Source organism: Lytechinus variegatus, chromosome 3, assembly GCF_018143015.1.
Source record: "Lytechinus variegatus isolate NC3 chromosome 3, Lvar_3.0, whole genome shotgun sequence".
NCBI lineage: Eukaryota > Metazoa > Echinodermata > Echinoidea > Temnopleuroida > Toxopneustidae > Lytechinus > Lytechinus variegatus.
The window spans coordinates 4,251,291-4,268,267 of NC_054742.1; the positions used below are offsets into that span (position 1 = coordinate 4,251,291).

The 16,977-nt window shown below is 36.6% G+C and overlaps 1 protein-coding gene across 2 annotated transcripts; it reads right to left on the reverse strand.

Annotated features, from left to right (window-relative positions):
• Window positions 1–2,328: 2,328 nt before the first annotated feature.
• On the reverse strand, window positions 2,329–13,810 carry LOC121410028 (adhesion G-protein coupled receptor G6-like). Of its 2 annotated transcripts, XM_041601847.1 has the most exons (9): window positions 13,773–13,810; window positions 12,239–12,385; window positions 9,121–9,306; window positions 8,494–8,892; window positions 7,953–8,114; window positions 6,934–7,058; window positions 5,519–5,787; window positions 4,898–4,973; window positions 2,329–4,537 (listed from the first exon to the last, which is right to left on the reverse strand). In XM_041601847.1, the coding sequence occupies exons 2-9, from the start codon at window positions 12,311–12,313 to the stop codon at window positions 3,832–3,834; spliced, it is 1,998 nt and encodes a 665-aa protein (XP_041457781.1). In that variant the 5' UTR covers window positions 12,314–12,385; window positions 13,773–13,810; the 3' UTR covers window positions 2,329–3,831. The 2 variants fall into 2 exon arrangements, with proteins under 2 accessions (XP_041457781.1, XP_041457782.1); XM_041601848.1 differs by lacking the exon at window positions 8,494–8,892.
• Between the last annotated feature and the right edge of the window lie 3,167 nt (window positions 13,811–16,977).

Consider the following 16,977-nt stretch of genomic DNA (forward strand, 5'->3'; position numbering starts at 1 on the left):
CGTCATCGTCACCACCATATTTTGAACGGTAATGAGCATGGTCACCATTTCAATCACCTTCAATATCACTACTGCCGTCATCATTTGGAATTCTTTGCCGGTTAATTTGAAAACGTCTTGTTCTTTTAATATTTTCAAACGTAACTTCAGAAACTTTATATTTGATAATTAAACCTGTTTGTAAATATTTTTTATATATATAATCTAAATCTTACCATTTGTGTATCTATGCCTTTGTATTGTCTCCTAATTGTCTTTTTTTACTTTTGATATTGTCAATAATTATTATTCTTTTTAAAGTAAGTTGGGTCGGCCTTTTTATAAGGATATTCTTTTCCTTTTTGGCTGCTTCCCTCTCAATGCTTTTTTATGTCTTTGATGTTATGTAAACTTTGTTCCTATGTATTTTACCACATTTTTGTTCATTTTTATGCAGAGAGCAAAATAAACTTGAATTGAATTGAATCAACTAAAACTCCACCATCATCCATACTGCGTGCTAATGTATTAATTGTGATATTATTCAATATTTCTTATTTGATATCAAACAAGTATACCACATGCACTGAACACATTCATGTTAAAGAAACTCACATCCCTATTCCTGTGGGAGTATAAAGATCAGATGAAGATAATTTTATAAAGGAAGCAAACGATGATGTCATTTGACAGGGGTTCTATCTTTAGGCCACGGATGAGGAATGGTATAGCGTAACATTATTGCCTCGCTTTCGAACTGCAACCCCATGGACAAACATTTTTTTTCTTTTCCGGTGAAAAAGAGACGATTTGGTCTTCTAATTGGTTACAATGACAAGGACTGGTCTGTATAGACAAAGTTAACCATGTGAGTCTTGAGACGAATAACATTCAAATTGTGCTATCGGTCCTGCTCATAAATCTTCAATACACAATCAGGCCACACAGGCCCGTATTCTGAAGTCGGGTTTAACTTAAACCGAGGTTTAAGTTAAACCCGACTTAAGAATACGGGCCTCAGAGTCTACCTTCCTCAAACTACACAGGGGGTGGTCCCTTGCAGACAATATAAGATTTTTGGGTAGAGGATTAACAACATGAATGTGACGCAGAGGGTGTGAACAGGGGAGAGGCTGCACTCTTTAAAATGTTGGGTAACATACATTCCACACAACAATGTACGCACACCACTAACATAGGATCCGGCAATTTCGGACCCCTTTAGACCCGTATGATGTAATGGTTGGAAAAATATTCATATAAAATCAACGGTGCATATCTGAACATTTTTTTTCATATGGGCATAGAGAGGGATTACTACTAGATCTGTTCAGTCCCATGGGAGAGCAGTAATTTGTCAATGCTGGGTTTTATGGGAACTTAATTAGTTGCCCAAGAAACCCTGTGAGCACTGTGACTGCAACCAAGTTTGCATGTAGTCTTGGTTTGAGCCCCTGTAGTTCGAAAAAAATGCTGAAAAACACCTTTTCATATATTTAGCGTTTGAAGGATATTGGATGAACTACCAAATGATAAAGGTGTGGATGATGTGATTTCTAAGACTTATTTTGGCGATTTTTTCAAATCTCATTTTTAACACATGAGTCTATGGGGAAATAGTTAGTGGTGTGTGCCCCAATAGGTTAAAACTTTATCCACTTCTGGGTAGTTTTAAACCAATAATGTGTGATTTGGGTGAAAACTACACAGTACTGGTTGAAAAATACTCAGAGTTTGATAATTTTTTTTGGAATAATTGTGTGGAGAGTATGTTGCCCTACATTCTAAGAGTTTAAGACGAAGAATGAAGGTAAAAGTTTGTACTGTAAAAACAACACTGGCAGTATTTTATTTATTCAATATTTTTTTGGGGGGGGGGGGGCGGTAAAATCTCCCACCTTAAGTGAATACGGTAAAAAAGTTTTTTTTTATTGTTACTTCAGTGTAAAAAATATTGGGTGAAATTTATATTGCCACCAGGGTAATTATGTGTCCAACCAATTTGGGGCAGTATGTACCCAATATATACGGGAAGCATAATTGTCCAGTAAGGTTAAAAAAACAGCAATTACTTTAGAATGAGCAAAATTTTCATCGCACTGAATAAATAAAAATGCCCAATGTCGGCTGGACACACAATTACCCTCATGGAGCACCTTTGCCCAATATTTTTTTAGAGTGTATTCGCACTTTGTGATGCCCATTTGCACAAAATGTTTTGCCAATTTGCATCTTCCCTACGAGTACAACTCTTCACAATAAGAGGGTACAAAGTGTATTAAGTGCATCCTTAAAAGTGCAAAAAAACCTGCTATTGAGGTGCAAAGTTTTCACAGTATTGCATTTTAAGGGAGTAAAATTGCCCATTTTTTTAGTATGTACTAAAGTCTGGACACATTGTTAAGTCGAAGAGGGGACGTCATACAGTCATAGGAATACTAAAAAGGAACAAAGAGGGTACATTCGTACTACTTTTTAATTTATAGGTGCAACATTGTACATAAAACTTGCTGCCAGTTTTGAATTTAGGGTGCAAACTTGAGTCTCTTTTTTATGTGATAGGGGATCTACGTAATTTATGGTATATAAAACTTCACTACAACGATTAAGGGGGGCATGAGTGTAGTTATCGAATTATATTCCATTGAACCCAAATTGAAGGACTGAAGGACCTTGAGATAGATCAATGCCAAAAGCCTTATACCTAATATTGTCATGAACGCCCTTGCCAAGTTGTCAAACTTTATGACTTTCACTTCTACGTCCTGTACATCTCTCCCAACCCTTTACATAATATTCAAACAGGAAATCCCATTAGGTCTACCAGTTCTATTTGCAGCATCGAATCAGGTAGTTCCTTGACAGACTCAAGCATTATAATGTCTGGAGAGATAAACTCCTTGATAGGAATTTTAAAAAGACTTTATTCTGCTTGCGATGGTGAAAAAAATTGGAGGATTGTGGCTTGTGAAGGATTCCACTAAACAGCAGTTACATAGAAATGAAGGAAGAAAATTATTCAAATACATTTGATTCAGTTAAAATATATATTATTCCATAAATATGATTCATAAACATTAATGTCACATACACACTATAATTTCTTTGATTTTATCACAGGAAATGTAAAATATTTCATTTTCATACATTTAATAATACAGAAACCCATGAATAACAATCAATTTCAATAATATAGATTCTACAAGTTTATGTGGAATCGTACTTTACATTCTTTGCTGAGAATATGTTGATTATGATAGCATGCCGTCACGTTCCTTAATTAACCTGCATATCACAAGCATCGTTTAAATGACTTTTTTAAAAATGAAATTAAATTCCATATTTTCTCAAAGTGATTTGATACAATTTTACCGGTTCGTATTTCATTTTGTCAATTTAATTGAATAAACCATGCATTCAATAATAGGATAATAAGTAGTATGTTCATGGCAACCTATATATACATACATACATACATATATATACTGTATCAAACAAAGGCTTGGTTTGTTTATTCTCACAATTACATAATGATTATACACTGTTTTGATGAAAAACCAATGAAACTGATACACAATCACAACTAAACATCAATTTCAGAAACACTTGTAAGCACACCCCTTTCTGATTAGTTATTTCCATTATTTTCTTTATCTTTTTTATTTGGATATTGATTCTGTAATTGGATGGAAGGGCGTGCTAATTATCAATTATTAATTTGACATTCAAGGGCCCCCAAAGAGCAAACAGCACTACTACATTCTGATTATTCAAAGCTAATCGAAATTCATTTGATTAATGTTGGAACTCTTTGATTCTTTTCATACACTTAATCACACTTATAAAATATATCTAATAAACGTGTTCCATTTCCCCAATAGCATTATCATCTACGAATTCATTATTAAATGCGAAGACGCCTTCATAAGGAATATTCGTCGACGTCATTGATTTAGGCAATGAAGACAACTCAATGGTGTATACGCTCGTCTCATTCACGCGTTGTTTAGAGAATACATGATTAAAGTCAATTCCAACTTTACGATACCACTTGTCATCTTCAACATAGATCTTCTTTCCTTCGTCGGTCTTGGTTTCCTGTGAGGCTCGTGATCGACGTCCTTTTCGGTTACCGCTCGACGACGAACAGTTGCTGACTACTGTTGTAGTCTTCTCCTTTTGCTGCATGCGACGTGGGCAGAGTAGGTTTCTCCAGTGCATGCGTGCGATTGGGTTTCTCAGGCAGTAGAACAGAAATAAGTAAACTCCTTGAAGTGAGTTTAAGATGATGAATATGATCTGGAAGGCCAGGTTAGCAACTTTGATGGAGGTCAAGAAGCCGACTCCCCAGGTTAACCCCATGAGAACGGTCAAAGCCAAGGCATTCTGCAGACGATGAAGCCGCTCAAGGTATTTGGGTTTAGTAATTTGTTTTCCCGCCACTTTACGAGACAGACGTCGCATGACAAGAGTGAAAATGAGTGCGTCATAGACAATGAGGATGGCCAACGGAACTAGGACCCCGCCAACGAGTGGCCAAAGTGTCAGAAAGCCGCATCTAAAATGTCAAGCATAAGTTCATTCCTGAGCTGGATCAATCTCAAACATGCTAAACTAATGTTTTATGGACAAGTAGTGAAATGAGATTGACATGAACAAGTTGTTAAATTACATTCCCTTTCTTTAAATAATGAGAAAATTAAAGTTCAGCAACTCGAAGTGTTGACTAAACTAGTTTCTTTTTAGGTTCACTTAAAAAAAATCACAACTATCATCACGTAGTAGAGGCTAAACATGGTACTCTTAATGTTTCATTATTTCTTAAACTTTGCATGAATACTGACATCAATGTACTGACATATTAAAGTTGCTTTAATCCTATTACATGACTCATTGAAACATTCAAGGATGAACTTACTGATTATTATCAGAATATGACATGTATCCTTGCCTTGCTACTCCACTAGTTATCCCGACAATGAGAGCTGGTGTGCCTGGAATAATGGGGGTAAGGGGGATCAAGTTTAATATTCTTTAATTTATTGATAAATTGGGTGTTGTGCGTGTAGAGGATGGAGGTTCGGGCCTGCTCACTTCTTTCGGATGGTGACGTTAAAATGTCGGTCAGAGATGTAAATAATCATATCTGATTGATACACCAGATCTGATCAAGACCATTTTTAACGACACCTTGGCACTGAGCCTCGGCGCTTTTAAACCAAGAATAATGAGCAGAAAACAGAAATTTCTTTACGACACGCTTATCAATATCATTATAAAGCTGGCGTTGAATTAGGTCCAAATTAGTAAGTTATGAATTATTTTATCATCACCGTATTGTAGCTTTAAATTCCGTGGAATAAATGAATAAAATATCTTATTGACATCTTGTTAAATTTGCATGAAGTCAATATCCTAAATCCCACTGGCATGTTTGGCGAGCAATTCTACAATAAATATTAATTTAAAAAAATATGGAACAACTTTCATTAGGTACACGCTTTTGTATTCAGGTTCCGTGAATAAGGAAACAACTTACCTAATGCAAAGCAAGCCGCCCTTATCATAAAATGGGGGATACCCCCTCTGTCGAAGACACGGATGACCATGAGGTACATGTTAAAACTCTCTACCGCCATCCAGCTTACCGAGGAAAGTAGGGAATAGTGCAGAAATCCCACGATGACGCCACACGTTACCATAGCAACATGATTGAGTGAGAGGAGGAGGAGGAAGGTGATGTATAGGGAGAAAAGGGATGCTGAGAGCGAGGCAAGGATGCGATTTGCCTGGGACTTCCGAAGTTTTCTAAAAAGAGAAAACCAAAATACCTAAACTGTACCTCTTTTAAGGGATCGTTGAGGGAATAAATAACTGATAAAGATGTATCTGAAATGTTCTTCTCCATTAACCTTATTTAGCTTTCCCGTTTTTCATTGTATTTCAATTAAATTATTCTGAATTAGTGGGAACATGGGATGAAATTACCATGAACAGAAAATGGAAATGGCACTCTTCACAAGTTATGTATATCTCCCAGTATTTGCAAACCTAATCGTATAAGCTGTATTAAAATTATCAGTAGACTTGCCATTCAAATTCTGGCAAAAAAATAGACCTACAATATTCTGTTAAAGGGATGGTCCGGGCTTAAAGTATTTATAGCTTAATGAATTGAGTAAAATCCACTGAGCATAATGCCTAAAATTTCATCAAAATCGGATTACAAATAACAAAGATATTGAAATTTAAAATCTAGCTATATTTTGTGAAAGCAGTCGTCATGAATATTCATTAGGTGGGCTGATGATGTCACATCTCCACTTGTTCTTTTGTATTTTATTATATGAAATTAGGTTTATTCCATTTTTTTCCTCCAAGAATTTCCTAGAAAAATTGGATTGACAACTGATTCAGTGCATTAGATATTTACTGCTGCAACTTATTTCATTATAAGGGAGACATATTATTCACACAAATACGAAATAATTATAATTTTATGTAATAACATAAGAAAACGGAGAGTGGGGATGTGACATCATCAGCTCACCTAATGAATAGTAACTCCCGTAAGAACTCGGTAGGACAGCGTTTTGCAGGTAAACGCCAAGCTGGTATATAACCATTTACCTAGGGTAAATTTTACGTCTAGGTTAATCAGTCATATTGAAATACAAGATAAACAACGGTCTGCATTGTATGTTTTTGAAGTAAATTTGAATCATTTACGCTTAACATCCATCAGAGGAAGCAATATACATGTATGAGATGGCGCCAGATAGAACGGTCTAATTTTCATATGTATTTTGATCACCGCCTGCACGTTTTCCTAGACAAGAGAGGGGCGCTACACTTAAAACAACCGAACTATCGAAAGGAAGCTCACTAAAATCAAGAAATATGAGCAAAACATTGTTGATATATTGATGTTTATGGAAAGCACAGCAGACATACTTGTTAGAGAGAAACGTGCAGAGGGTCAATCCAAGACATATGCTTGACAAACAGCAACCAACGTAGCTCATGATTTCTAGAACAAAATCCTGATGGTCTGTTAGCAAAGTATTGCCGTAAATATCCTAGAGAGAAAACAAAAATATTGATTGATTGATTTTATTCGTCAAGAATATCGCACGAGATTACAATGAAATTGAAGAATACCTTGACAGGATAGCCCATGAAAGTCTAAAGGCTTATTTCCAATGGGGTCCTAGTTAGTATACATGTAAAACATTAATATATGTATTGTAATAAAAAGTATAAACTACGACAGGTACCGAAATATGGTATAAAAAATACATATCCATCAGTTAAATAATTTGCAAACATCTGAAGCAAACAATAGTCTTCCCAATATATGAAACAAGATTATATTTTAACATACCCTTACATGACCTTTGATCTTGGTCATGTGACCTGAAACAGACACAGGATATTCAGGGATACATGGTTACTCTTAAGTCCAAGTCTCATGAACTAGATCCATAAACTTTTAAAGTTATGATGACAATTCCAAAAATATTACCAATATTATCAAAGTTCATTGACCCTAAATGACCTTTGATCTTAGTCATGTAACCTGAAACTCAGAGAAGTTTAGCGATACTTGATAATTCTTCAATCCAATTTTCATGAACTAGGTTCATATACTTTCTAAGTTATGATAGCACTTCAAAAGCTTAACCTTGGTTAAGATTTCAACGTTGACGATGCCACCGCCTTCGGAAAAACGGCGCCAATGCACTCTCGCTCTGCTATGCATCGAAAAAAAGTATTCAAATAGAGAATGCTTCAAGTCCGAAAGTAATGATTATTACACATCCTGGCAAGGAACTTCTTTTAAAAAATAATTTGCTGTGTGATAACGTCTGGCGAAAGATAAATATTCTTTTGATTGTGTGAACTGCTACGACATGAGGTTATTTTGAAACGTGGTTTTATTGGAAGGGTAGGGACTGTTTTCCATTTCTTACCATTAGAATAGCGAAGTTGGTTAAATGATTACACTGACATCTATAATCATGTATGATTCCTGATGTAGTAAGATGACATCCATCATCAGACCAGTTACCATGTCCATCATCAGCATCAAAATCCCAGAACACACATACTGGATTGGTTGTGTTCTCAATGTTCTGATAACAAATTATAAATTATGTAAGGTAAGATACCTTTGAGTATTATGCAGATATCATTCTTCATATATATAATTGCAGGTATTGTAAGGGTGTATCTGATTTGATTAAATGTTTTTTTATCAAGCAGTTAACATGTAAAACAACTTCTCAACAAACAGCTATTTTCCTTTTTTTATAACCTATTTGGTCGTATTCTACTGACACAATTAACTTAGTACAAAATCCAGACTAATCAATTCTTATTGTCATTAAGAGTTCCTTACAAATCAATCAAGAAATGTACATCTTTAATAATCCTAGGCTACGAATTAAAATCAAATTCCTTGGAAATAGTTTTAGGCGAATTTCTATGTCATAAATTCAAATGAATACATACTTCATTAGCTTTTGTGAAGATAGGATGGTATGACGTCATGACCGGATCTGAGAGATTTGATATGGGCATCGCATTAATAGCCGCAGAGATAACACGAGTGTTTGCAGTTCGGCTGAACTCGGTTTGCATCGCGTTAAATTCGATCAACCAAGGTGCCATGAATAGAGCTGTAGTTCGATAAATAACGAAGGAAACCCGACTGCTATTTCGTCTGATTCGTCTTCCGAGTGATGTCGGAAGGGAGATTCGGGCATGAATCGGCATGTCTCCGGGATCGAGGTTCTCACTATTGCCGATGTAGACAAAGATGTGTTCAGGTCTGAGTGGACGACGAGGATCATCCGTGGTGTAGATAAAAGTCAAACCAGTCTGAAGCAATTGAAGAGAATATTCACTCACCTGTTCAAGATTGGATGTAAACAGAATGAATAACTGGAGGGAGAGGATAGAGACATAGCTTCGCTGATAGGACACAAAGAGAAAGTAGAACGAAAATTCTGAAAAAGTTCGAATGAGTGATAATAGAGTTATCTTGTTTTGACAAGAAATAAATATAAACCCTGTCATTATGAAGGTGATACTTTATCAGGACATCAAAAGTACAGAACGTAGAACAGAAAGGTCTACCTGTACTCCAAGATTAGGCTGGACGTCTTTGTACGTTCCATTGGACGTCGTTACATCAACAAACTGGAGTTGAGTCTCTAAGCATCGGATAGCTCGGTTAGTTGATCCTTTTGCCGCAGCTTCTTCCAGTTCATCTTCGTTCACATTCATTAGGTTATTTATAGTCTCAACAACGGATCGCGTCACCTAGCAGAAGCAATACAAAGAACACGTTTTTCAGGGAAGTCATGAATTGGTTTAAACACATCACTTGGTGTAATGGGTGCGATACCCAATAACTGGCATTTTACATTTTATTTCACCAACCTGAAATGATTGTAAAATTCAGTCTTCTTCCCATGACCGTAAGATGATGTTTTAAACCGTCTATAATATTAAGAAAGAAGACAATATAAATTGTAAGAAAATTCAAATATTTCAACCCAATATTTGTCATAAATATGCCTATTTTGTCTGAAATGTAAAGAAAAATATGCATACGTCTTTGTCTCAAGCCCTAAAGAATTCTCTTTTTCCTACCTCTTTCATTGTAAATGAAAGAGGTGTTTGTCTAGTATTCATGTTAGGTGTGTCGTGTATCTACGCCATGAATACAACATTCGTCTCCATCTGAAGACAATATTAAAGATATTGATGAAATCGTGTAATTTTATTTAAAACGATATAACTACTCCCATGGATGCAGTGATTGTCTGGGGCTGCCACGCTGTCAAGCTTAGCTTATAGTGGTAACCCCTGCAACCTTCTAACAATCGATATACAGTGCGTATCAAAAAAAAGTTTACACTTTGAAAAAATCCATTAAAATGAAATTTTGACAATATCCTGATAATTTTTTTATATTGATATATAGGTATGACCCACATCTATTAAATTATATCAAGATTGTCGGCAGAAATCTCCGCATGAGTGAACACCAAAGCTTTAAAAAAAAATCTGAAAAGTGACTTGCGCAGAAACTGATCAGATTGATCCGAATCATTTGAAGTGAAGATCATACAGCAATACCATCGATTTTTTTTAAAAGAATAATTTAATTGAGTGAAAATCTCCTTACTCAACATTATATCCATAACCCCACCCCCATTCACCACCCCAATGCCATCTTTTCATGTAGCTCGCAGAGCCTAGATCTTATTCATGTTATCCATGACGCTAACAGATCCAATTAATTACAAAACATAATTTATGCAAATACCACCTTCACTATCCTAATCCTCTTAGTAATTCACTCTTTTAAAAATAGACAAATAGTATCTGAAGAGATCGATGAATTGCTTTAGATATTTTCTTCAGATGTATGGCAAAATGTTCTTAATGACTTAGCTCTTCAAAGCAAAGCGAAATGGCGAGACCACAGTACACAGCCCAGCAGAGATCTTTCATGGTTAGAGTTTATTACCGCACCAACAGTGTTGCAGCGGTCATCCGGAGTTTTCGCACAGTTTACCCGAATGTTAGATGCCCATCACGTGCAGCAGTGTACAAAAACGTCTCCAAGTACAGAGCTACCGGAACAAGCCTGAACAGGAACAGAGGTAGATCAGGACGAAGAAGAACGGGAAGGTCTGATGCTAACATCGAAGCAGTTAGGAATCTTCTGCAAAATCATCCAGCAGGTGGGATAAGTAGTCGTCGTAATGATCTTGATTTGCCCTCGTCAACATTCAACAGGATAACTCGCCTAGATCTTCAATTCCATCCATACCAAATGGTCAAGCGACATCAAATCCTTCCTGGAGATCTGCCAAGACGCTTAGAATTTTGCCAGTGGCTTCTCGCTCGTCCTAGACGCATTTTGGATGATTTAGTTATTGGAGATGAGTCAGGATTTGCCATGAATTCAAGCGTGAACACCCACAATGTGAGGGCATATCGACCACGAAGACAACCACCTCGTAATTTCAGCTACCAAAGAAATGACAACAGAGGCAAGGTTACGGTGTGGGTAGGGTTAATGGGCAATGGTTCCATCATCGGCCCTTTCTTCTTCCGCAAAAATCTAAACGGAGAAGAGTACAGCAGAATGATCCTCCATCATGTTGTTCCAGTGATTGATCGTATGCCGAGGTATCGCCGAGGAGAGAACGAGCGTTTTCAACGAATTTGGTGGGCTCAGGATGGTGCCCCAGCACACAGGAGGAGAATCGTCACAGAGCGCCTCACTGAACTGTTTGGGGATCACGTGATCGCGTTGAACCGCCCAACTGAATGGCCACCTAGGTCACCAGACCTGACCCCTTTGGATTTTTTTCTCTGGGGATACCTCAAGGCGAAGGTCTTTGCTACCCCACCTGCAGACTTGGATGAGATAGAGAGACGAATATCCAGAGAGATCAACGTCCTCCGACAAGAAAGAGCTATGATTCGCCGAGCAGTTCAGGACATGCTTCGAAGAGCCAGACTGTGTGTAGAAAGACATGGTGGTCATGTAGAAGACTGAATTTCATGAAATGTTCTTAGAAGAAGCCTCGATCAAGAAAAAGACGACGAAAAGACTGTTGAATGATTGAAATGAACTTATTTCTTTTATCAAATCTGTTTTCTCCTTTTTTACAGCTGCCACAAATCACCATAAAATGGTGACCTATGGATATGTTTTATTATGTATGAAATATTTATTTTTTTATCCCATTATGTATTCAAAGTATACACATTGTTTGTATTTCATTTTTATCATGAGTCAATGTAAATAAATAATCAAATTGTACACAGTCATGACAGTAGTGATCTTGTCTTCATTGTTTTTTGCCTCTTTTCTTGACACAGAGTGAAAATTGGCATTTCTGCGCAAACCAATTTCAGCGAACTTTGCAAAAGTGGCTAGTGTTCACTCAAGCGTAATATTTAGTCGATGGCCATATGATCATATGATAGAAGAGACCCAACCCTAAGAATATATATGAAAAAAACATCCACAATTTGTAAATAATTTTTTTTATAGAGCTTTTTCAAAGTGTAAACTTTTTTTGATACGCACTGTATATTAATAGAAAATGCAATTATGTTCAATGTTTTGCTTGTCAGTTATACGTATATTATCATTGTATTTTCACTGCTCATGTGTTTATGCAAAAGTGTTGCAGAAACCAATAAATGAAATATAATTGTTTCTTACTGATGGTTCAGATGAGTTAACAGCCGTTATATTCTGTAGGATGTCAGCAGTAGAGTCGACTTCCTCAGCGGTCATATCTTGTGAGTCTTCTGTAAGATCAGCCAGTTCTTCGGACACCTCTTCCACGTTTTCATCTGTGATTGGTGTCTGGACAGTGGAAATAATTTTTTTTTCTGTTTCATGAAGTATAGCCCTATAAACGTTTGTGTTTAAATCGTTATTTTTTTTACTCACTCGGAATATTGCACTACGCTAATACTTATGGACTGGTAGTGCTGCTACTCCTGCGACTTTAATCTCCCTCCTAATCCACTACTATTACTACTTCTACTTCTACTTCTACTACTACTACTACTACTACTACTACTACTACTACTACTACTACTACTACTACTACTACTACTACTACTACTACTAATACTACTATGATTGTTACTACTACTACTACTACTACTACTACTACTACTACTACTACTACTACTACTACTACTACTACTACTACTACAAATACTACTTCTGCTACTACTACTACTTCTACTACTACTTCTACTTCTACTACTACTACTACTTTATACGATTGTTACGACTACTACTTCTACCACTACTACTATTACTACTATGATTGTTACTACTACTACTACTACTACTACTACTACTACTACTACTAGTTCTACTACTACTACTACTACTGCTACTACTACTACTAGTTCTACTACTAATACTACTACTACTACTCCTACTACTACTCCTACTATTACTACTACTAATTCTACTACTACTACTACTACTACTACTACTACTACTTCTACTACTACTACTTCTACTTCTACTACTACTACTACTACTACTACTTCTACTACTACTGCTACTGCTGCTACTACTACTACTGCTACTACTAGGCTACTACTTCTACTAGTACTACTACTTCTACTACTACCACTTCTAATACTACTACTTCTACTTCCACTTCTACTACTTCTACTACTACTACTACTACTACTAATACTACTACTAGTACTACTACTAACACTACTACTACTTCTACGATTGTTAATACTACTACTGCTGCTGCTGATGATGATGATACTCCTATACTGTTATCATTAATATTTTCTTTGTTTTGCTTTAGTAATATTTTATAAAAATTAGGGTGGCAATTCCAATATTCGTGAGGAATCCTGGACTTAATAGCATCCACGATTGTAAAAATGGGTTTGTATAAATGTCTAAATCGTAAGATCGTAACCCTTGAACTAATCGTAACCATGCCTCTCTACGGAAAGACGACCTCTGTACGATTTCTGGAAATATAGTACTGACCCTCATGATCTCCTTTCGATTTCCCTTCAGTCTCTTTACAGAATTTGTACTGTTTTGCCTGTCAACCCTCTATGACGCCCAAGTCATGAAATAGATTGAGCGCCAGCATATTCAACTACATGTACTACTACTACTACTACTACTACTACCTCTACTATTATTACTACTTTTACTAATACTCGATTACCGTAAAAGTATAAATCGTAGCACTTACCGTAGCAATGTATGACCCCCATCCCCATCAATAACAATCATAAGCAAACCGGAAGTAATCTCCCATACAACGACCGAGTGTACGGCTTTTGCAAATAGGCATAACATTTCGTTTTATGTTCTTAGAGAAGAAAAATATTCACAAGCACAAATGTAGTCATGTTTGTGTTTATTCAAGTGTAGGCAAGATCAGTGCTTCAATTCTTATTCTAGGCGCAATGAACTATAAATCCAGCCTACATAGAGTTAGGGAGCCCTATTCAAGACACTTTCCACGGGCCTTTCTTCTTGAACACGCATAGAATGTATGTCGTAGAATTATTACGTGCTTCTCTATACGAAGGTCTTCAAATTCATGGCGGTCTCGTCCAATTGGCGACCATTGAGAAAAAAAATCGTTGTCATGGAAATCTCAAACGTGATTGGTTCTCACGCTCGTACCATGTGATCTCTTTCAAATTGCTTTTTGAAGGGAATCGGCGGTGTATTCAAAACCTCACTTCTTCGATTTACATGGAGTTTACATTACTCTCATTGATATCTCAAGTGGCGATTCAAAAATCAGCTAGATAGAGCCAGTTTTTTTATCTTTCATCTTTCTGTTAGTAAGTCCTTTTGGAGATAGTTTCTCAAACTGTTTTTGCATCGGCCTTCCTCGAGTTCCATATATGTCCCCTCTACAAAAATGAGTGGAATGGACTGAAGAGTGTCGGTATTCGCCCAAGGTACTCGCTGTGAGCCCACGGGACCAAGGCAACGGCTTCTCTCAGTTACCTTAGCGGTCAACCAGAAAGATAAGTCAACAAAAATTCTACTTTTATAATCGTTCATGGTGCTTCCCAATGTAAACAATAAACTTGAACATATAATTCAGTAACATATTTCATTATGTCATCAACTGTGGTGTGTGCAATATAGATAATAAAATGGTCTTCAATTTTAATCAGAGTTTGATTTGTGATTTGGTGTTAAATACTACACCTATGCTTCGCTCTAATTTTTATTTGATATATCGTAGATGGGATTCTCGCCAATTTGAAGTTTGCTGGGTATATTCACAAAGATTATTTTTAGATCAACCTAGTCGTGTTATAGATTGAAACATTATCTTATAGTACACGCCTAGGTCTCCGACCTTAACGGAGGAAGAATACAATGAGAGAGTACACCTGTTCAGCGAATTTCTTTGTTGTAATATCTTGTTTAACATTTGACGAGGATAATTTTTGGAGTGGCCTCTTGGCCATTTCACATGAAAAAAATGTAATGAAATAAACTAATAGGAAAATTAATAGAACAAATATAAAAATGAAAACGAAACGAAAACTAAAGAAAAAATAAACTTCTAAATATCATTTGGTTGTAAAGTCATAGACAGTGCTCGGTACAACATTCTGCGATATACCGTTAAATGGTTTGATTTTTTTGTAAGTCAGACCCAAATTTTCCCTCATTCTCGTTTTACTTAATGAATTGCTCAAGTCATTAACAATCGAGAGCATTATACATAATTGTCGCTTTTATCTTTAAGAAAACCCACAAAAGTCATTTCGCGAAAGCCTCACATAAAGGTGTTGAGACAAACACGTGGAATATAACAGGTCTTCTATCATATCTAATTTGTGATTTCATATACCAATAGATGGCATGCATGTTGTTGATTGGAATCTTCCATTACATTCTCTCCATTACGGCAAGGATGTTTTCCTTAAAGCCTATTTTCTAGATTTGGTAAGTTCTCCAAAAAAAAAAACAGTGTCACCAATCCAATTATTCACTGTGCACAGTGGCGTAACTACGGGGGGGCATGAGGGGTACGTGCCCCCCCCACCGGCTGGCTCCCCCCCCAAAAAAAAAAAAAAAAAAACGGGGAAAAGGAGAAAAATAAAGAGAAAGGAAGAAAAAAGAAGAAATTATTGTTCATTATAATTACAATAATGATTATGTGTTATATTACATAAGTAACATTTTTGTCATAACGTTATGAAACATAATTTGATTAGGGCCTATGTCTTCATTGTTCTGGGTGCTTGCATTGTCTGTTATTAAATACCCCTTTTCCACTAGGGCCAGGACAGCGTCAGGACAAGGCGCGGAATGTAATAAGTACAATCCGCGACCCTTCCGCAACCTGTCCGGACATTCCTAGGAGTGTCCGCACGCTGTCCTAAACCCTTCCTGGTGTTCGGGAAATCAAAATTTGTCCGCATCCAAATTTTGGTCGAGACCAAAATTTGGACGCGGATATTGAATTCCTGACACCTTCGGGACCCTGTCCTGACGATGTCCTGATGATGTCCTGCCCTTCCTAAACCCTTCCGCGTCTTCCGGAAACCATCCGCAATCAGGTCAGCTTCAAGAAGGAAAGAAGAAGCCATGCGGATTGGAATAAGAAGGCAAGCGGACAGTTTCAGGAACGTGCGGACAGGAATAAGAAGGCAAGCGGACTGTTTCAGGAACGTTCGGACTGGAATAGGAAGGCAAGCGGAGTGATTCAGGAATGTGTGGATCCAATGCTAATATGTATGGAACAAGTACACAAGTAGCAAAAACCATTTGCAAAAGCACTAGATGGGGCAACGGGATAATACAAGACAAGAAAATTACAAAAAGTAAAGAAGTACGGGGTCAAGGGGCCTAATTAGTATATACTAAACAAACCTGAGAACCTAGTATTTCAAGCAGTGTTTTAAACATAATTACGCGAGCGCAAGGCACGAGTTGATTTTTTTTTTTTGGGGGGGTACAGACTTGAAGCAGGAATATTTCAAGCATTTTCTACTGATCTGAAAAGTGGACTTTTCAAATATTTCTTGCAATAGTTAAACTGGCAATGATGCGAGCAGATTATTTTATTCTGTACTGAACATAAAAAGATGTTTCATGCAACGTTTGATTATGAACCAGATTATTTTAATGTACTCGACTGAAAAAGGGCCGTATAGGCAGCGCTTGACTTTACAAATAGGACAAATATCATAACACAATTAATAATACAGGTGTTTTGGCAACTCTTTTATTTAAATATTGTGTGAAAGAAATGGATGAAGAGACCAACGGTAGGCGTTGTTCTCTTCATCCATTTCTTTCACACTTTATATATATTATATGACCGTGCTATATTAACTGTATAAACATATATATGTTATTCCTTGTGTATTATTCATGTGATTTATCTCATTTTTGTTTATCACGTATATGTAGTT